At 39.0% G+C, this 23,276-nt stretch overlaps 1 protein-coding gene across 4 annotated transcripts; it reads right to left on the bottom strand.

The window, feature by feature from the left end:
* Nucleotides 1-246: 246 nt before the first annotated feature.
* Nucleotides 247-23,127, bottom strand: LOC116314387 (lysine-specific demethylase 4A-like). 4 transcript variants are annotated; one of them, XM_031732403.2, is made up of 23 exons: nucleotides 22,954-23,127; nucleotides 20,673-20,817; nucleotides 20,400-20,575; nucleotides 20,139-20,253; nucleotides 19,820-20,013; nucleotides 19,430-19,479; nucleotides 19,199-19,302; nucleotides 18,966-19,103; nucleotides 18,626-18,852; nucleotides 17,661-17,827; nucleotides 16,875-17,542; nucleotides 13,358-13,465; nucleotides 13,046-13,154; nucleotides 12,599-12,774; nucleotides 11,734-11,947; nucleotides 11,138-11,217; nucleotides 8,916-8,971; nucleotides 7,907-8,015; nucleotides 6,846-7,037; nucleotides 4,878-5,048; nucleotides 4,652-4,771; nucleotides 3,737-3,829; nucleotides 247-1,751 (listed from the first exon to the last, which is right to left on the bottom strand). In XM_031732403.2, the coding sequence occupies exons 2-23, from the start codon at nucleotides 20,793-20,795 to the stop codon at nucleotides 1,614-1,616; spliced, it is 3,528 nt and encodes a 1,175-aa protein (XP_031588263.1). In that variant the 5' UTR covers nucleotides 20,796-20,817; nucleotides 22,954-23,127; the 3' UTR covers nucleotides 247-1,613. The 4 variants fall into 4 exon arrangements, with proteins under 4 accessions (XP_031588263.1, XP_031588258.1, XP_031588277.1 ...); XM_031732398.2 differs by having other exon boundaries at nucleotides 13,046-13,157; XM_031732417.2 differs by lacking the exon at nucleotides 13,358-13,465.
* Nucleotides 23,128-23,276: the final 149 nt, after the last annotated feature.

Here is a 23,276-nt window from a genome sequence, read left to right on the forward strand (position 1 = left end):
TACCACTATCTGACAGCAGCATTCTTTCCCTCCCTAACTCATGGAAAAGCAGGAGTGGGCGAGAAAAGCAGAGCAGACTTATTGATGTAATGATTTTCTGTTTTGCCTGAAAGAAAAAAAAAAGATTGACTTTTGTGAAGTACAGTTTTTAGGTGGATATCATTTAGCTTCATTTATAGTTGACCTATTGGAGGCTACATGCTAGTACGTGCCAGGGTTTTATAGAGAAAATAAATTACACCAGGGTCTTTTTCATATTCAAAACTTTACTCAAACAGTCGGTGTTTGCAAAGAGTGTACAGACTTAATGCTGCCATGGAGACAGGACCAAAGGAAACCCAATAGTAGCCATGATCACAGCTAAAAGGTATCTGCAAAGGTCATCTTACAGAGGTTTGTAATTCTCTGCACAAGTCTGTTTTAAAGCAGGTTCAAGGGACTGCACATGAAAGCAAACTCACCTAAATCCAAAAATGAGCTGTCTCGGTTGTTTGTCATCAGGGATCGAACTATCATCTGAAACTGCGATCTCTAAAGCTAGCATTTATCAGAAACACAAAATCTCCACTTAGTTGAGGCAATAAGCCTAAAAAAACAAAAATAAAAAAATAAAAAATGCTCAGAAGGAAGATAACAATAAGCTATTTGAGCAAATTTAGCAATAATAATCTTTACCTCCCGAGGTCACTGCAGAGCAAACGCGAGCCTCAGCTTAGACAGCATGTCTGAAAACCAGTCAATATAATAAATATAAATACATCTGAGGTTTTCTACAGACTGTGAAAAGGACATGACAAAAATAGCTTTGTTTTCAAACTTGATGCACTTGCATAAATAAAAGTATAGTAATAACATTACTTACAATAGTTATAATAAACCAAGATAAACCAAGGTATCGTAGGCCCTCTGAAGTGTAAGGCTTGGGCCTATAAAACATGTCAAACGTTCTCCGTCTTCACAGTAGATGCACAATAACACAACTATGTATGGGTAAACTACATACTCTAAACGTATTTCTCAACCACAAAAACGCAATAAGCAACAAGATCAACTGTTGTTAAAACTGTGACAGAGAAATTGAGTTCTTTGGGGTTTATGATTTGACACAGTTCTTCATAACTCAAACTGATAAAGTCAACAGCTACAGTGTGTCTGCATCAGTGGAGAAAAAAAAAAAAACAGACTTGAGAAAACCTCCATCAACAAGTTTTTTTTTTTTATGGCAAAAATATTGTGAAAATATTAAGCAAACATCAGTCAGAATCAGTTATTTGTGATTTAAGTGAGAAATATGTTTTCGCAGTATAACATGTAAAGTTTTTTAGTCAACAGCTGCTAATCAGGGTGGCAGTGAACAAAGAAAATATCCAACGTTTTTCACATTTAATTCATTAATGGCTTCTTCCTGAGAGAAAGAAAAAAAATGATGAAATGGGGGAAAACAAGCAATCTCCAGACTGCAATGGGACATGAATGTCTATGAATATTATTCAAAGCACACAAGAGTCAGTTAAAGTCCCAGCCGTAGTTTATAAATATGGAGCCTGGCAGGCCATGGAAGAACAGGAGGGGCGGTCAATCCTTTAAGCAGTAGCCGCAGAAAGAAAAGGATGTCACTCCATGATGGCTCGATAGATGACGGGCTCAATGTAGTCCTCTCTATATCGAGAATTGATGACCCGTTGCCTTTTGGTGTTCTGCTTGACGTCGTTTTGTGTGAAGAGCTCAAAACGCATGTCTGATGCCACCGACTGAAAAGCAGACAGGAGATACAGAAATTACCACTTGGTTATACAGATGTGTTGCAAACACACAACTGCAATTCCACAACAAAGTTGGCCAGGTGTGTAGAAAAGAAGGACAAAAGAAAACAAAATACGGTCACCAGTCCCACCCCGCAGCCTTCAAAGTAGATGCACCTACGTGCATCCTACGTCACCTCGTTCTCAAGCTATCGTGTTCACAAAGTTGGGTGTCCATGTCGTCCACCCAGCAGGGTGACGACAATACCCTATCAGCCTATCAGAGCTGAGGGGTAATAAAAACAGATTGTAATGTTCTGCAAAGCTCATAAACCCCATTGTTACTCATAATAGAACACAGAAAAATAGTTAAAGATTAATCATCCCCTCATCAGTTAACAAGAGTACATTTGTAGAATTGAGGCTTGCTGTCCTGTTCTTGCCTAATAAAGACCTAATAAAGTATAGTTGCTCAACAGTCTCGGCTCTTTGTTGAACGTTTCACTTCATAATACTTGAAATGTTTTCAGTAGGTGAAAGGTCTAGACTGCAATGAGGTCAGATTTTTTAATGCATGAAACCACGCTGTTGTAATAGCGGTTTTGCATTATTTTGTGGAAATACACAAGGTCTTCCCTGAAAAGGTGTCATCTGGATGGGGCACATGTTGCTCTAACACCTGTAATACCTTTCAGTTGTCACGCTACCTTTCCAGATCTGCAAACTCTCAATTTCACAGGCACTTATTCATCTCCATACCAGCAGAGTGCTGATTATAAGCTCCACCGTAGTCTTGAAGATGTAATGTTCATATTTTCCAAAAAGAATTTCAAATTTTTAACCACAGAACAGTTTCCCAGTATGTCTCAGCCAATTTTAAATGAGCTCTGGCTCAGTGAAGACAGCAGTGATTATGGCTTCTTTTGCTATAACCTGCATTTGTGGATGGCATGGTCTACAGTGTTCACAGACGGTGATTACTGGAAGTTTTCCTGAGCCCCATGGAATGATTTTAATGCAGTCCTGCCTGAGGGCCTGAAGACTAAGTAACTAAGTAATTAATTACTTTTGAAAATAAGTAATCAGTAAAGTAACGGGATTACTTTTTGGGGGGAAGTAATCAGTAATTAGTTACTGATTACTTTTTTCAAGTAACTTGACCAACACTGTCCAATACTAATTTTGGACTTTGTCTCCTGGATATTAGGAAAAGGTCTGAAGATTATCTCTCCACATTCCCTGAATCTGTTGATATTATGTTCTGTAGGTCAGCGGTTACCAACCCCCGAGCCCGAGTCGTTTGGTACCGGGCTGCGAGAGTTGAGGCTCGGGTGTGAAATTTATGGTTTTCAGGGGGGTTTTCGATTTTATCGTTAACTCTGTTTCCCTGGGTCTTTTCCTGTGTGTTATGAATAAATCTTCTTCTTTTGGTGCCGGTACTGGTTTTATTGTTGTATTTATCTGCGAAAACTTTAAGGCCTGTACGTGAAAATATTGTGGGATATAAACCGGCCCGTGGCACAAAAAAGGTTGGGGACAGCTGCTGTAGGTGACGATATATACATGGTCTTTGTAATTTTACACTGAGGAACATTATTTTGAAATTGTGAGACAATTTGTGGATGCAGGTTTTTGTAGATTGGTGAACCACCTCTGAGATACTCTTTTTAGATGAGTCATGTTACTGACCTGCTGCCAATTAAAACAGTTAGTTGTAAAGTGTCCCTCAAGCTGTTTATTTTAATACTACTTACTCTCCCAACCTTTTATTAGCCCTGTACAGACTTCTGAGACATGTTACTAATACTTTTCATGAAATAGTAAAATGTCTTTGAGTGAAGTAACATCTGATATGCTTTCTATGTTCTATTGTAAATAAAATATGAGTTTAAGTTATTCATTCCACTGTTTTTAGTTACATTTTACACAGCATCCCAACAACTGGTGTTATATTCATTTCCACATAACATAAAGGATTGGGATTTTTAGCTCACCATTCTTGACTTGACTCGTTTAGGCAGATTCTCATCTAGAGTGTAGATGTCTTCTCGCTTGGCAGAGATTTGTGAGCCATCCTCAAATTCCACCTACACACAAACACACACACACACACACACACACACACACACACACACACACACACACACACACACACACACACACACACACACACACACACACACACACACACACACACACACACACACACACACACACACACACACACACACACACGTAGGAAGTGCTTAAATGAAAGCATATTTGAATATTTCTACTCCTCCTACTGTATTGTATGCCGTTGTGTCACATAATAATTTTCTTCATAGCCATAGTAGAATTCACATTCAATAGGTGGGCAACAAAGATTAATGTCATCAAGTAAGTGTGACAAAAAGTGAAATGTCTGACTCCGCTCCTGACAGATGTAACAGTAAAGTTCACCTCCCTCCGGCATAAAATGTCCTTTATCCTGTTTGATGTTAAAGTGAATTTTTCTCATCCCGGCCACATGAATTCTTCTGTTTTAAATGTATATTTGTATTAAAGAAAAACATTTTATCCACATTGAGCTTGATCTTAGACAACTTATTATGTAGTTCTTCTTTCTGCCAAGAAATTCTTTAAACATATTTAAACACGCTGCATTCATGAGAATTAGACAAACTGATCTCCCATCAAAACTCGCATCTATTTTCTGTATAGAGCTTAAAAACATGACTGATAAAGACCCTTCATCTTAAAGTATTACAAACTTGTTAGCAACCATTTGTTTAACATGACAAAATGTTAATTATTAAACCAGAGCACCAAGACTTTACAGTCAGCCTAACCCAGCATTTTGTGTGTTGATGAAGTCAAACAGAGATGAAGCTGATGAGGATCAGAGGGACAAACAGACACATGCTTACCAGGTACATGGGGATGGAGTGGGAAGCTACAAACTTGGCTCCATATATCAGCCCATCTGTCCATCGAACTTGAACAGCATCACCTTTGGCAGGTGGGCCGAGGCGGACGCAGTCCCGGTTCTACAAACACATGAAAACAAATATTGAACTCCGGCCATCTTGAATGGGAGGGCATTTAGAAAAGGAAAATGTAAGGGCAGCTTTAGCTATGTGAAAGTTTATTAACCTCAATATCCTCAGGGAAGAGGTTGTCGCTGAATGAGCCGTCGTCAAAAACCACTTCATAAAACGTAGCCGTGGTTAGCTCCAGCAATTCGCTCTGGTAGTAACGGCCATTCTTGTATTTACAGATCACCTTTTGGCCCACTGCCAGTTCCTGCATGGCAGCTTTGCTGCGCTGTGGAAGACAAACATACTGAGTGTTAATCAAATGCTATTACTTCAAAGTTAATTTTTTCCCTACAGCCCTAAAATAAAGCGTAAAACAGTGGCTGTAGTGCAATAAAGATAACAGGTTACAGTAATGTTTAAACATTATCCCTGCTGTTTTAGAGAGGAGCGGTGCTTCAAAGGATAGTTGCAGATTTCTGTCAGAATCTGCAGATTATACAGTACAAATAAAATCTTCACGTTGTCTTCCCAACAGTTTCACTAACATCTACACCGGATGGCCAGGAAGCCTTCGCGATGTCTTCTCCGGCGCTGATAATTGGCGTCTGTCTTGTGTCAGTGACGTAAAAGACGGATTTAATGCGACATGACCGTTCAAACAGCAGTCGCTTTCTAAAACATCGGATATGTATCGGATTCAGTACCACATACGAAAAGTGACCCAGATCGGTTTGAAAATATCGGTTTGTGCCGTTCACACTGTCATACCATGATCGGATATGGGCCGCATAGGGTCAAAAAAATCGGATTTGATGCGCTTTCGCCTGCAGTGTGAACATAGCCTTAGTGAATCAAAGCTTCAACATGCAAAAGCAGAAATCCCTGTGCAAGCTTCCAGCTGTTATGGTGCTGCACGGCTGACTAAGCTTGTGCTGGAAGCTACAACGGAAGGCAAGACAGTTCTCACTTTATAAAAGCATCGCGTTGTAAAGAAACTTTATCAACTGATAACATAAATGAAAAAAAGGAATTTTAAATGCTACAACAACACATGCCACAGTTTACACAGCAGTGTAAACAACATTAACTATTTTACTGGCTATGTGGACACAAGGAGCTGCAGACTAAACCACTTAATCAGCAGTGCAGGGTGGGGCAAAGAGTTACATTAAAAAAGTCACTTAATAATATCTGTTGAGCACTCCAGTTAAATTTTTTCTTTGTGTAAAGGCGCCTACTATATTTACCGCTCTTTTGTGGATTTAGCCAACTGAATTCCACAGATATAGGCAGAGGGCTATATGGCTGATTTCCAACCCTCTATACACTATGAAGCTAGTACAAAAGGTAGAATTTAATGTGTGAAGCTAAACAAAATCATAACCTTGAATTTATATTACTACCCTGCTACCCTTAATGAAACCAAAACCACAGCTTCGCCTGCACCAGTCCAACACAGCACATCACTGTAAACCGTACAACACCACTGCAAATTAGCAGCTTAGATTGCCTAACTGCCTAATACATATTAGTACATTTTTTTCAGCAACTTTTGAAATACAGCAACTCATCAAGTATCTCTCACAGTAAGATGTTTAGACGTGCTGCTAGACTGCAACTTTAGATCTGAACTTTGAATGTAACAATGCCATTCAAGGAGACCTTGAAATGGTATTATGTTCTTTTTATGACGCAGAATCTCTATACATTCAGCTGGAAGTGTATGAAAAAGTAACTAATTTAACAGTATTCATTAACCTGCCCATCAGATTTAATTGCTCTTTAAATCAAAGTCCAAGAAAGCCATTCAGGGTCATTTTAAACCTTGCTGATAATGAGGAACTAACACTTCTTTACATTGAGGAACTGAAAATGCTTCATCTCTGAAATAAACAATTTTGGGATGATTGAATACAGAATTCTATGGAAATCCAAGCTAAGCAGTGTAAGCTCATGCCGAGAAAAGGGCAAATTTATTTGTTATTTCCTTTCACTGGTAATCTGTTTTACACCTTAAACACATCTTCACAGGACAGTATCTTCAGAAATTATTACTGGCTAGACTGGGACTTTCAATGATTACCTCAGGTATGGCTGGTGCTCTGTGCCTGTGGCAGGTGATGAAGACAATAAATGGCCAATCATCTGGGTGCATGAGGACACCAGCTGCCTGAGCACATGTGGGGTGAAATGCCGTGGAGCAACGCCCATGGGAGCACTGAACACAGCAGCCTTTCACTTCCCTCTTTATCCGTTTCCTGCAGTACACACATTTCTACCGGAGAAAAAAAGACAAAAGAGTGGAATAAGGGGGTGAAATTAAGTGTTCTATATTGTAAGTGGGAGACTAGGAAAACAAAAAACATGAGAAGGGAAGAAGGAGAAAAATCGTCTAAGCCAAGCAGGGAGGATGAGAGGAAGGAAGCCAGAAATGAATTATAAAAGGCAGCCCCAAACACAAAGTGAGATGCAGACATGAGGGAGGAAATTATACAACTTCCTGTTGACAATTTAGTGACATCATGTGTCTTATTTAAACACACGTAAAAGTAGAACGTTTGACAAAGGTTCCTTTGTGTTACAGACGTGTAACAAGGCCAACTATTGTAACTGAATTCCTTCATTATTTCCATCACAATGCTTACATCTCAAACAAACTACAAGATAAGGATAGTGCAATCCTTGTACATTATTTTGAAATTTACTTTGTTGAGCTGACAGGAAGCTAAAAAAGTGTGTGTGTGTGTGTGTGTGTGTGTGTGTGTGTGTGTGTGTGTGTGTGTGTGAGGGACAGAGTGAGTGAGTAGGTCATGTCATTTCACAGTTAAGCGGTACTTTTTCTTTATTTTTAGAAAATACAAAAACAAGAAGTAAAACTGTGGTGACAGTCCAACAGGCAGCACAGTAGTTAAATAAAAGTGATGTGTGAAAACTACAAACTCATGACATCAGTTTCCCAAGTACCCTTGTGCTCGGAAGTGGAAAAGACACAAACACACAGCAGGCAACTACCATGTCATTTCAGGACAGATGCATTCCACATTCACAGGAATTACCTATATCCCTGAATCTACAAAACACGTGACATTGTGTGGGTCACCACACTCATGGGTAATCCTACAGTACACAGCTGTACTGACTTACCAGTCTGAAACGTGGCAGTGGGATGGCAGAGATATCAACAGGGCTCCGCTCAGTGATGTTGACAAAGCGAGCCTCCAGCACAGTTATGGCACACATCACATGAACCCACCTGTGTGAAAAGCAACATGAAGTGGATTTCACAGAAAGAGTACGCGGTTATGTTCAGCAAAGCACCCCCACCGAATGTTAGGGATACATGTTATTGTCTACACATATTCAATATTGAACAAAGGAATGTAACTGTTAAAAAATTGCAATCTTGTATTTACAAAAATCTAAAGATAAGCCCAACAGGAGAAACTAGTTTAACTGAAGATGACTTTTGAATAATATCACTTTAACAGTGTGTGCGAATCTGCTATTTGAACTTCAGCACACTGATAATTCTCTACCCTCTAACAGGATGTGACAACATCACCTGAGCTAAAGGTCTTTGCCTTCGGGCGCTCTCCACATTGTTTGCATAAATAAAGTAGAGCGCCAGGAATTATCTGACTCGGGTGCATGTGAGAAAGCATATAGTCAATATAGTGAAGACAGTCAATCTCTTCTATTTGGGTAACCGACGTTTGTTTGTTTACACAACAACCACACACAAACACACCTGTTTGCGTGGGTGTGTGCGTGCATGCTTGCATGTGTTTGTATGCATTTGAAAAATCAGATTAGCTTAAAGGTCTAATGGTTGAGATGGATTTCAGAGGTAAGAGGTTGAAGGAAGCAAAAATTACAGCTGTCAAAGAGAATGACAGCAAGAGATGGCCGGCAACTTTATGACATCATTTCGCGACTCTGAGCATGATTGACTGAATCCAAGAAGCAGGGAAATATTTTTGTAGAAGTGGGTTTTTTTATGTTCTATTGTCTTAAGTTCTCAGAAGTTCAAAAGAAAATTCAAGAGACAAAGACAGAGGCAGAGCCCCAGTTTCGACCTCTTGCTGCATTACTGTGTGTAAATGACAAAGTTGTGTTTAGAATATCATCGCTTGTTTCTTTTGGTACTTCTTACTTGTCATTGTTGGCTCTCTGTAAAGCTCCTCCTCTCAGGGAACACAGGCAGCAGTCCTGCAAGCAGAAACATGCATCATATATTTTTAGCTGTGGTATATGATTCATTTATCTTTTTACACCAGATTGGATGTTTTGATACATTAGGACAGTATATCATTCTTAGTCTACACTGGAGGAAAACCACAATTATGTAAAGGATTGCATGAAAAAAAAAAAAAAAATCAGTCATATGAAGCTCAATCTCGTCTGATCATTTGTTTGTCCTACAAACCCAACAGACACGTGCTAGAACAGGAAAAAACCACCTCAGCATGTTTCAAGTAAGTAAACCGCTGAGTGTCGCCAATAAACAAAAAGCTGGACAAAATTCATGAAAGAATCACTGACATGCAGGACAGGTCTCTCTTTAAAAAAAATTCTGTTTATTTCACTTTTAAAAATTTGGACAAAAAGACTTGAATGAATCAAGTCTCTTAAAGCCATTTAAAGCTATGCTAGGCAGTAACATTTAAATATTATTATTTTGTTACTATTTACTTTTCTGTGAATAAAACTAATAATTATTGCAAGCTATTTTTATTTGCTTTCTATACACCTTTTTTTTTTAGAAACCTTTATACGAGATATAAACCAGAAAAGCACTGACACAAGAACCATGGGGAAGTAACAGCTTAATGTGGACACCCTGAACCCTGATTAAGCCCTAAGATTCGCTAAAAACAGAACAAGGACATCTGTTCAATAAAATTTTAAGTAAACCTACAAAAACAAAAAAAAAAACCTTTTCGCATACTTAAACCATGACCTCAAGTAAGATAAGACCGAAAACTTCCACAAGTCAAAAAACACAAAACTACAGAACATCGTCTCAGGCTTAATGAAGTGTACAGTGGAGCACTGCCCACTAGTGGTCAGAGGGATTTGGACTATCTTCAGGACACATTCCCAGAATAGTTCCCTATTGTTTTGAGCTGATGGGAATGCTGAGAGCAAAGGAAATTTTGAGATAATTTTTGAAAACAAAAGGTGGGAAAAATAAATGTCCACCCAGAGGAAGGGGCCACTAACGCTATCTCTGCAGAGAGGAAGCGACGTCATACAGAGCCAAGTTTTAATGATGCGGCTGTCAACAAGCCAATTCTGTAGTGCTGACGTGAACAGTTATGCTTTATTCTGTACCATGAAATAATATAAATTATTAGTACTTTTAGTACTAATTTTAGTACTATTTAGTACTATTTAGTACTAATTAGTACTAACTATTAGTACTACTACTACTAACAATGTTTTGACAGAGAGAAAGAATCGGCATGTGCACATATGCAGACACTGTTTTAAAAATACAAAGGTATCTTCACACTCACAAAATTGCCAAAAGATTTTTTGCAGCAGCAGCAGGAGCTGCAAATCATTACAACTTCAGTCAAATAAATTCACAATAGAAGTCTCTGTTATACAAGTTCTGCAGTTCTAGTTATTGAATTGCAGAACACAAAAACTAATGATTTGCTCCTCTGAGGACGGTAGCCGTGAACACAGCATGTCTATACTGGTAATCTTTTATGTTATCTTCAGATTTTTTTGTTTCAGGTACTTTCAGGTAGCAAGCTGTTCATATCATTTTGTGTGGGTATAATCAGCAAACCACCTCAAGTTGATATATTTTTAGTAAGTAGTACATGTGTTAGTTTCAATGCAACCACAGAAACTGATCTCTCAATGCCAGTGGGCCCCACAGCAAGTGTGTTATCATCCTATATGGCGAATGTGGCTTAGCACAAATTTATAAATTGTTTACATCTTACCTCATCTAATTTTACTTTACATTTAACACTTAATTAAAGACATACACATACACACATGTTTTTGTGTGTTTTAACAGACATTCATCCGTTTCTGTTAGCAGAAAACAGAACCACTATGAAAGAGTGACACAAATGGGGCCCATTAAGATTCCAGTGGTAAGCTGCCTCCATTTATGAGCCTTTCCAAGCAGCAGACTATCCTGCTAAACACTTGATTTTGCTGTAACATCCTGTAACATAATCAACATACACAAGCTAATACTAATGGATGTGATGCCATTTAGACTAAATACATGTACTAAATTGTTCATTTAGATACAAGTTTATAACTAAGCAGAGCTAAAGACTTATTTTAACCTGTCAAAAAGAAAAAAAGAAAAAAAGAAAAAAGAAGGATACGCCTTCATTAACTAACCTCAGTGATGGCGTCAGCCTCACAGCGGGCACACAGCCATTCATCTAGCTCTGCATCATCCCTGGAAATGCCATAGCAACCTAAAACAACCGGAAAAAACAAACTCAGACATTTCAAAGCCTAAAAGGGCAGAGATGCTAAAATCAACTTTTTGCTTATTCTTATTTTGCTTTTCTAAGTAAAATATTCTTAAACCATCAACTGTTAGCAGTGCACAAGGTATATAAAAAACAAAACTGAGGGCTACTGTTTGCAGTAAATTTTCCACTTTCATTACTCCCCATTCGTGTTCTCTGTAAAGCAAATAACTCTAGCACGTCATTCAGCAAAACCATTCACTTGAGACTTTGTGAAGCAGCTGCTAGAGGTACTGGCTGCATCGTTTTACGCGTCAAAGGGGCGTTTATGTATTCATCTTTTATGTGCCTATTTATTAGAGTAGCTTAAGAAAAAAAAAAAGCAGCTGAGTGTTAGTTTCCTAAAGAAAAACAAACAGGTCTGGATGTACTATATGTAATTAAGATTTAATTTAATAATCCCTCAGCCTTCTTCTACCTAACTATTTTTAATAGAAGCATAAGAGAAAATGGGCTTACTTGCATGTACACGTACGCAGCACTGAGCGCAGCTCACCAGGCGGCTGGTACCATCCACGGCTACATTAGGGTTAGACAGCTGCCCCTCCCCGCTGTCAGTAATCTTACTGGACTGGGTGTTAAAACACATTTCAGGGATCAGTGGTTTAGACCACTGTTGGCCCCCTGGACGGTTCACCAGAGTCACGCTCGAACTCCCAGTGTTGGATTCAGACTTAAAAGAGAAAAAGTTTAGAGGCTTGTTAGCATCATTGCTCTCCTCAAATTCTGATAAATCCAGTCTTTTGACCTAATACAGAACTACATGCAGCATATTTATTGCAATCTTTGTTTAAAGAGGTATCTTAATAGATCTAACACATTATATTATTTGCAAATCCATAGTTGCTCTTTCTACAGCAGAAGCAAGGATATAATATAGATGAATACAAGACAGTCAACAGTGCTGTAATCTGGTGATGCTTCAAGATGTCTACTTCAATACATCTAAAATATAGGTTCAGATAACTTGATTCACAGTATACTGACACAAAACTAACTTACTAACCCACTGTGCCAGTGCATACTGACTGCCAGAAATGTTACATATGCATTTCTGGCAGTTCCTTTATGAAGGGGTAAAACTTACATAGGAGACTATTTAAATCAAGCACGCAAACCGATTTACTAATGTTTGCGACACACAGTTTACTGCTAACTGTGACAATACTTAACAGGAAAAAACATGTCTTTTTTCCCCACTGACATTTAAATTAACTGAGTTTGCCTGTGTTTAGAAAACGAGAACTTTTGTGAATCACTCGTAAAACTAACCACACCTACGTAGATTACACATGGTTTAGTAAATCAGACCCTTAGTTCCTACCTGATGGTGAGTGTAGAAGAGCAGGCAGATAGAGCAGTAGGGAGCCTGTTGGCCCATCTGTTTGTTATATTCCCTCTCTGCATCAGGGTTAAATGGCAGACACTGCCATAACTGGGTTAGCGGCTTTGCCCACTCCTCTTTCTCCTCTTGGATGACCTGCACATCTACGTATAAATCTATGGATAACAGGTGTGCCATGAACGAAGGAAGGACATGTTGAATCCATTATGTTTTAGGAAGACAAGGTGACAGGATAAAACAAAAACATTAAACACTTTAGTCTTATAAATTTACAACACCTGAGTTCATTTATTAGCAGATAAAGCAAGAAAAAGATATGGAAAAAAATTAAAACAAGACCTAAAATCATTGTGGTAAACACAGTGCTTGGTAATCTGGCGAACTACACACCACACAATTACACAGAGGATCTCAAATACTACGTACCGTCATCACTGTGTGCCTCCCTGAACAGAGGGTGATGACGAGGCAGCTTACACAGCTGTGCTTCCTGCTGGTTCTTGACAGGCTTACAGTACGACTGCTCGTCTGACACCTGCTGGAGAAAGAAGTGCATAGCAAGATATAACTAAAGGACACATAATGCACGTTGTAATAAACATATCAAAAATAATTTGCAGTGAGGTCTCCCTATAATCGGGCATAATGGAAGCTCTGTACTGATATGCACATTTTTCCAGATAACAATCCGATCCAACCGTGCCTTTAAGCTTCTGGTCTCAGGCATTAACTACTTACATGATGAATCTGAGGAATCACCTTCAGCTCATCTTGCACTGGTTTCATGACAGGAATGGTGTCTTTCAGGATGACAATGCCATTATCCGCGAGGGGGGATTGGTTACTCTGTAGTTTAAACAGCATGAATTACATTGAACATCTCAGATTTTAGAATAATGGCTATTAAAATTCAACACGCCAACGAGAGAGATTATAAAAAGACTACAATGTTAATAGAGATTAGTGTGCAAACATTATGCATAGAAAGACACACCAGTACAGAGCAACCAGAAAGTCCTGCGGGTGTTTTAGTTTGGACACTCACATGTGTATTACCAAAGCAAGCGGTTTTAGTGAAACCTAAGATTGTTCATCTTGAGGTGAGACAATTCCCTTTTCGGATGTTAGTTTGTTAGCCTATAAATACTTGCCCGTTCCCCATCACTTCCTAGATTTGTTAATCAATCTAGGTGCATGTCTTAGAGTTAAGATGTGCTAACTTTTGTTCATGTAATAAAAATACATTTTTACCAAAATTGCTATTAAATAAATCTAAACGATATCATAACATTGCATTGCATGCATCATCAAGCTAGACCCAATTTCCACTACAATCAGGATTACCAACATCTGTAAAGCTTTTCTGAGTTATTTTACAACACTCAGATCCTGACAAATTATATTTAACTTATCTCAAAACAAACTGCAACAGCATGCCTGTGTTACGTGTACGCTATTGACATAACTTACACATTTACTTTGATGTTTTTTTAAAATACATTTTGCTCAACAATTTTTCATGCAGTGACACTCTGGGGTCGTTAAAATGTCCTGTTATCCACATATGTAAATAAGTGTTCATCAAACAGTGATGCTAATAGTGCCTGTAATTAATTACTTGCAAACAAGAAAAACAATAAATATTAGTGCTGTCAAAATTAACGCGTTAACGCAAAGTAATCCGCCAACGTGATTAAAATGATTAAAATTTTTAATGCAATTAACGCATCTGGAGTGGAGAATGACTCAAAATCCCTGAAATGTTTTTGTCAACGCATTTCGGGCAGTTTGTCCAAGTAGAGTTACCTTCGCGCATGCGCAAATGGGCAGCTGATCTGGTAGTGACGGGCAGCTGAACCAATCAACTCAATATGGAACATGATAAATGCACAATGGGCCTCTCGATGGGAAATTTGAGTATTAAAAAAATAACAAGATGGAACAGTCGACCGACATAAAATATTATGCACGTTGCGCAAGAAGGAATTTTCACATTTAAAATATCAACACTGACGGGAAGCTTACATTAGTCGGGGATGCTGGTAGCTGGGTAAGGCATCACCCAGCTTGCAACAAACCACTCATGGAGCATCGGGGACTCAGTAGGTCTACCTCGGAAATATTGACTGACACAACTGCCAAGTGGATTGCAACAAACTGCAGACGTATTAATATTGTTGAGAACACGCGCTTTACATAGCTTTAGTTCCTCGTTTCAAGGACTTGAAGTGCCTCACCAAGAGTGACAGGGAGAGTGGATAAATGTTTCAAATCAATCAAATCAAAATGTATTTCTATAGCACATAATAATACAACAAAGTGCTTCACAGTCGGTCAGAGCAATAGCATAAGACAGAATAAAAAGAAACAGTTAAAAGGAGGGCAGGAAACAATATGAACAATATGGGTAAAAAAAAACAAAACAAAAAAAACACAACTAGCCATGAAATAACATGCTAGTTTGAATCAAAAGCCAGACTAAAATAATTATTTTTAAGACGCAATTTAAAAGACTGGATGGACTCGGAGGAAAGAATATAAGGAGGGAGGTTATTCCAGAGTCTAGGAGCTACGACAGCAAAGGCCCGATGACCTCTGGACTTCAGACGAGACCTCGGTCTGACCTGCGTCAGGAGCTTTTGATTGGAAGATCTAAGTGCCTTATTAGGGATATACAAATGGAGGAGTTCGCATAGATAGCTGGGAGCCAAATTGTTTAAAATTTTACAGGTAAGCAAGAGAATTTTGAAATTGATACGATATTCAACAGGGAGCCAATGTAGGTTGGCTAAAACTGGTGTGATGTGGGCATAATTTCTAGTACCAGTTAAGAGACGCGCAGCTGTGTTTTGAACTAACTGGAGCCGGTTAATAGAGGAAGATGGGAGGCCCGAGTAGAGAGAATTGCAGTAGTCTAATTTGGAAGTGATAAGAGCGTGAATGAGCTTTTCAAGGTCCTTCAAAGGGAGGTATGTAGATATCTGATGCAGCTGGTAGAAACTGTTTTTTACCACAGAGGAGATCTGTTTCTTGAGTTTGAAAGAGCTGTCCAGGAAAACACCAAGGTTTCTAACAGTGAGCGCGAGATGGCTGGCAAGGGGCCCTAAGGCATCAGTTAGTTGTTCCAGCGGGGTGTGACTATCAAAAACTATAACTTCTGTCTTATCCTCGTTCAATGTTTACAGAGTTTTTTGTGAACATGAATGTTCAAGATGTTCAATTAACATTTTAAGTGCGTATATTTTTCCTTTTTTCTCGAGTCTGTTTGCTCATGCAAAATGAAATGCGATTAATATCCAATAAAAATGGATGAGATTTAATCGTGATTAATCAAAATTAATTCACAGTAATCCTGTGATGAATCTGATTAGACATTGTAATTGTTTGACAGAACTAATATATATTATACATTAGTGTATATTTACCTATTAGTATATAGGTTTTTTAAAAGTTGTATTTCACAGGAGAGAACCTGCGCTAAAAGATTGAAGAAAACTATTCAAATTCTCTTTGAAATTTAAGCGTACGTTCTTTGTGTTTATTCTGCATTTACTTCATTATATTGCATAAAAGTCAGTTACGAGCTTAAACATAAAGTTGAAAAGTGTAATTGCAGCCAGGCTATTGATCAAGTAACTGCAATTAATTGCGATTAATTACAGAAAATTGTGAGATTAATTAGTAAATTTTTTAAAATCTATTGACAGCACTAATAAATATGTTTTTATTATTAGTTTGTTTGGCGTTTGTGAACAGCCGTTTTTGCCATATGACTATATACAGTGCTACAGTGAAGACACATGTCTGTGTTTTTATAGGAGTGAACAAGCAGAGAAGGCCTGAAGAGGAAGAAAAATAAATAAATAAAAATAAATCAGCCATAGCGCAGATTTTTGCCTGTCAGTTTAATATAATCTGAGGCAGGATCTGCGCTAATCCATGAATCATCATTTGTCATCTTGAGGTTAGCCTATTCAGAGGCAGAGTTATGTTTTGAGTTGTAACACCTGCTTTCTAGGAACAGGCGTCAGTACTAAAAAGCAAAGATGTGATTAAAAGCTGCTTTGGGCAGCCTGCTGGTAACAATCCATGCACTATGGCCCGTGTTCAAACATGCCTACAACACAACACTGACCAAATGAACAAATATAACAACTAACATCTTTCCCCTGTTACATCTTTAATGTAATTGTTTATTATAAAAACATAATTTTTGTAATTTTTATATTAAAGAAATATAAAAACAAAGTCAAACCTTTCTCTTGTTACTCTTGGGAGCCTCAGTTTCCACTTTGTCCACATCTTGTGGCTGTGTGTGAACCAGCGGGGAAGCAGGCTTGCTTATGGGCTCAACTTGAGGCTTCTCCACTTCAGCAAGAGCTTCGACAGGCACAGACGTTTTGGGTTCATGTTCTTCTTTGTCCGTCGCCACAATATTTTGTGCTTCTTGTTTATTCTGTGCTACTTTGGTCATAGTGATTTCAAACTGAGGCCGTGCTTTCATTTGCTCACAGCGCGGCGCCTGAGATGAAGATGGAACCGGCGTTAAGGTTTTGTGCTGGAGATGGCGGGCCTGGTGCTCTCTGGCATAGCTGTGTACATGTAGCTGTGTGGTGGGTTGCCGCTGCGTCTCTTGACTGTAGCTCTGCACCTGAAGAATGTCTTTAGGACTCAGAGTCCTGTGGAATAGCAGACTGGCAACACCCATTTTGCGGGCAGGCTGAGTTCCAACTTCTGTCCACATAGAGGCTGCTGAGACTGAGAGATGCCCGTTTCTGGACCTGGACTGAGATGAGATTGCAGGTGCACGCGTCTTGGTATAATGAGGAGGGCAGCCACTGTCACCCTTACTTTGGGACAGGCCCCTGTGAAATGGATCCATTAACGTGAGCTTGGTTGGAGTGACAACCAACTTTGGTGGGCCTGTAAATTAAATGAAACAAAAAATAAGTTTTGCTACGCTGTTCAACTTCACCATCAAGCAGCTGTTGTTAGTGGACTCTTGGTTGCCATACAGGAATCAGTGAGACAATATTAATACCTTTATTTCTTTTGCCATCTTGTGCCACAGCCCGTGGAGGTATAAGACTGAGTCTAGGACGCTTTCCATACTGCTCTTCATCGTCTTCATCTTCAACATGAGGCACAACTTCTTCGGGCACTTCCAGACACACCCGGTGTCTTTTGGTCTCTATTCTTTGTTTAGTGCTGAGATTCAACAAAACAGATGTGGCATTTGTTAATACCGTTCCAGATTTTCCCAGTTTCATCAATGTTTTTCTACCATTTAATGTGAAGTAATGTGAAGATGTATTCTAAACATATGTTGCAAAAAAACAACATACCTATTAATACATCAGTGAGATTAATCCATGAACACCAGTAAAACACAGGTGAGGAACATGCAGAATGAATACTTTTGATACCTTAAGGTAAATTTGTTAATAAAGCACACTTGTGAAGTACTTAATTGCTACTTTTATTAAGAAATAAATATCTTAATATTCTGCTAAAGCTGGTTTTATGGTAGCACAAAGGTGGCACCCCTGCTGTCAGCTCAACTCCAGGGACTGCCTATCTGCCTACAGTGTGTACTGTTGCCAAACAGAGGCAGTGTACAAGTATGTGTTAGAACCAGTCTATGAACCACTCTTGCTTGTACTCTTATAGCCAGCCGTGGTCAAGAGTAAAGTTATGACATACAGTGAGATAAAGTGAAACCAGGTGTAAAAACACTGGCACCAGCCATTGGTATCCCTAAGCCCCCCCACCCCCACCCATAGCTACAGCTATGGTATCAGTTTCAAAATTCTATCAGTCACACAGTCACATTGTTCTCAAGTTATCACATGACGAGTTTGAACCTAAAGGTCAGAGGTCACTGAGACCAAAACTCGTCCAAGATTGTTAGTAGATACACCTATAATGTCAATTTGATGCTCCTTGTCTCCATAGAGGAAAAGTTCATATTCACGAAGAGATTCATTTGTACAGTAAATGGCCCACCTCTTCCACTGTCCGTCCTCCCCACAGCTCTTGATGGAGCTAGTCTCACTGCTGCTGGTGATGTCATTAAAGGACTCATCCAAGAACTCCTTAGCTTCTGGGGTGGGTCGTGAGTGGTCAATAGGCACCTGGTCTCGGCCTTCAAGCCACTGTTCGTAGCGATCTGGCTGGTACTTTTTCACAAAGACATCCATGGAAATCTTCACCATGTCTCTACGGCATGAGCACTAAAGGGAAAAAATGCATACACAGATTGTGTTTTAAGTAATAATAAAACTTATTTCTTTCCACTAAGATAAGAATCAATTTGTTCTTCGACACTGTGAATGATTGTCCTCACCAAAACTGCCTGCTTGCCATATTCAATCCATCTCTCTGTAGCAAAGTTGGTGGACTCTGCACAGTTGAAGCCGTGGTTGAAACCAGCATGATAGGAATATGGGAAAGTGATCATGAACTCCCCAGCCTCCTGAGTAATCTAATGAAGAGATAATAAAACAATAAGCAAGTGCAGTTCATGCATTTAGCTTGTGTCATGGCTGAAAATATGATAAAATGTTACAAAAAAGTTACCCTTTCGAATGGAATGCTGTATTTTTTCAGTACAAAAGGAGAGATCAGAGTCATCTTATGCCTTAGAAAGGCATCACAATTCTGAGCGCTATTGGGAAAGAAGCCTAGAAGGAAAGAGATCAAATCTCCAGTGAAATATGAATATTACAGTAAAAGATTCCATGACTGTGATGTAGTCATTGTATAGCTATATAACACATATCTACAGAAAATATCCTACTGGCCACCTACCTTGAGCCAGACGCTCAAATCTTTTCCCGTGCTCTGGAGGAATACAATACCTGCAGACAATCAAATGCTGAAAATTACTTTGTGCATGTATCCATCTGCCCTACATCTTTTCAGCCTGGTTTCTATGCACAAGTTGAATGCTTTCTTTAGTTTTAACACTGTGTACACGCTTAACAGTTAACTGCTATTTCTGCCTCTTCTTTAACACCTTGAGAGACGAAACTGTCTAATGTAAATGAAAACCCTTTGCATGTCAAAGGCCTCAGCACCCACGCATGAAACAGCACTCACGCCCAACCCGCAACCCCCGAGTTTCAAGCAGATACGAGAAACCACTATTTTTTTTTTTTAAAAACCCACTGTGTGCAAGTTACTATTAGATAAAATTACCATGATTTAGGCTCTCCAAAGTGCAAATAATTGATACTGTAGAGGTCCATGTCCTCTGTGTGCCATGGAAAGGTGGTCTTCCACATGCCAAAATACAAGTAGGGTGTATTAACACCCTCAATAGTGATGCCGCTGTCGCGCTCCACAGTATCCAAAATGGTGTCCAGATGGCAAATATTCCACTCCTTGACATCCTACCAGTAAACAGAAAACAAAACAAGAATTGTTTTTTAAATGAGACTTAGAAACAGAATCAGTCAGTACAGTATGATCAGTGATGTTATCAGCTTGTGTGCCGGGTGAAATAATGTTAACTCACTGGATCATACAATGTTCCATTAACATCTGCCCCATATAAAGGAGCATTAAAGGTCACGTTCTTCCAGTACTTCCTTTCCAGCTCCTCAAAGTTATCATAATGTGGACTACAGTACCTGTAAAAGAAGAAAAAGAAAAACGTTTATTATCATTGACCAATTCCACAGATTTAAAGCATGAAAAGATTGAATATGTTAGTATTAGTACTCAAGACACATCAGAAAATAAAAATCTTCAACCTCTTTAATTTTGCGCTTCTCACCTGTTGCTGTTGGCAACCCTGCGAAACTCTCTCACCGTCATGGATCTCCTCTGTATGTTGTACTGCGTGAAGAGACCTGACACACCTGTCACAACCTGCTGAATGGGTGCAGGTATCACCAAGTCATCTATGTCATCATAAGAATGTCTGGGCTTCCATTCTTTTGGTGGGACAATCTTGGAAGAAGACATTAGACAGTGAAGCTTTGAAAATGGCTGCATAAAAATATCAAATAATGGCCCAAGTGTTAGCATATGTTGTGTTAGCACTTACTTTAGCCAGGCCTGCTTTATGTGCTCCCTTCGACTCCATATATGCAACATAGCGCCTGAAATTCTTGAATTCCTCGGCAGTGGGATAAAAAGTCATAATCCCCTTGGAAGCTTCCGAAGCCATTTCCAAAACTTGATGGCAGCGCCTGCAAATGTAAATGGTCAAAGTATTTTGTGGCATGCAAAACAATTTGCATGCAAAGGGAAACACATTTAAGTGGAACTTACATGTTGCCCTTCACACATAAAGATTAAACAAATATTTTTTTTTCCAATGTAAAATAAGGTACTGTGCAAAAGTCTTGAGCCACAACTTTTATATAACATATTTTTTTTGCTAGGAAAATGAGAAAGATCTGCAAACATACATGGAAATACAGCAGAAGAGAAAAAGATTCTGACAGCCAATATTTGACCACCTTTAGCCATCGACACAGCCTGAACTCTCTTAGCCAAGTCTTCTTATAATTTCTTTATATTTATATAATGTATATGTCTTCATAGTTATTCTCTTGTGACTTAGCCTTGGACTGGTTCTTATATAGCACTTTTCTACTCTGAGCACTCAGTGCTTTACACATCTTGCCTCATTCACCCATTCACACAAGCACTTCTATGCTCTTTTTTGATGATGATTTGAACTAAAACTTTAAAAAAACAATTTCTACTCGATAAAACCTGTTGCCACTGTTTTTCAGACCAGTTCTTGGCTAGTCTGGCATATCTCAGCCTTTCCTCCCCATTCCCCTTCCTTAAGAATGGCTTCATCACAGCCATCATTCATTGAGACCATTTCTGATAAGGCTTCAGTGAACAATAGATGGATCTACTGAAGGGACATGACTTTTGAGATAGTGTTCATATGCTGTAGTTTTTTTTTCCCTTTTGGGTCTGCCATTTCTTTAGTCCCCCAGTGTTCATACACACTATAGACCACACTAAGATATACGTAGATATAACATAGATATAAGTAAGCTTGTTGGTGTGGAAATACTGTAATATACATGTCAATCTGTGTTACATTTAGGCTTTTTTATGGATTCACCAAAACAAATTACTGACTTAACAAGTCAAATTCTCTGAAAATGTGCAGGAACAAGAACTGGACTGAAAATAAGTGAAAAAGCAGCCAATGTCCAAGAAAAACTATGAAAGACCTTCAGAAAACCATCAGAAATTATTGCTTGAGACCACTTTAAAAATGACAAGAAAGTCTGGCTCTTTGGAAGCGAAATATATAGAAACAACTAGTGACTCAAGACTTCTGCACAGTAATGGATTTGTATTTATGATTTTATTGATATTATTCATACTACAACTCAACTAAATCTTTACGCTGTAGTAAGCAGCCGTCAAAATATTGTGTTATAAATAGTAGTGGTTTCCGTCAGGATCGTCACAGCGCCTCAGTACTCAATACGTCCTGTAGTGGGCACACACCACGTACACGTTTGCCATTGAATTAAAACGCTCCCACGGTCTTGTACGGAAAACATAATCTTATTTAATGCGAATGTGTCCTTAAATGTCCTTGTTGTCTGTTCGCACTTGCACACTTGTAAGTTTCAGCATTGCACTAATGTGGAACAAGCTAGCCTGTGAAGTGCTGTACCCGCCCCCGAAAAACCTGCGGCCATTTATCAGTCTCTTTGATTCGGACTCGCAGATGAAGTCCACCAAACAAATATTTGCTCATTTACAAACTTGCTAAACAAGCAGGAAACGATTCTTGTAACGCCACATAATGTTAGCATTAGCCACTATGATAGCATAGCACTGGTGTCCGATTTAGCTCTGGTGACGTCCGCAACACTGCAAACTAGGACATAGTACTGAAAGTGAACTATATGACTAAACCTTAATTCTAAAGTGACAGGCAGCAGATTTCAGAAGGCTAGCGTTAACTGACCTAACCTTAGTTCACGTTAACACCGACATGGGCTGAGACTATGCTCCGTATTACAGTTTCCACCAACGCTAGTATACACTATCCAGCGAATTCGTATAGTGTCATCTTTGCAAACTTGCATAGCGGTAGCTTAAGTTCTCACATCACAGGTATATAAAATATATAAAAATTATTCCAAAAAGCATCGTTTGAAATGATTGTTCGGGTTGAATTACACAGACAACACTAAAAGTGAAACTATCATTTGTCAAATCAATGATGTTTTGTCAGGAAATAGACTGCACCCTGAAAGGGCTAGCATCGCCTCTACATATTAGCATCGTAAGTTCAGAAGTTCACATTCTACGACGAAGACAGCTCGACATGCACTTACCTACCACCGCTGCTTAATTCTCTCAGAAGCTGTCCCTTGCGTTGTTGATATCGTCGTAATCAATACAAGCGGCGACCTGGAACATAACAGACAAAACACAGCTTGCTAACTAAGCCCCCTGTGAGTAGACGAGTATCCTCCATTACCAGCTCTACGCATGTACACGCTCCTCAGATTTTGTTTACCACAACACGCATGGGAGACGCTTAGCCAATCAGAGAGCCACTCTGAGGCACGTCATAAGACCGCAAAAACCGTCTTTCTGTAACCACGAGATTTGATATGACTGTATCAGTCAAGGGAATAGTTCACTTTTTACCTAC

This window comes from Oreochromis aureus, linkage group 18 (assembly GCF_013358895.1).
Source record: "Oreochromis aureus strain Israel breed Guangdong linkage group 18, ZZ_aureus, whole genome shotgun sequence".
NCBI lineage: Eukaryota > Metazoa > Chordata > Actinopteri > Cichliformes > Cichlidae > Oreochromis > Oreochromis aureus.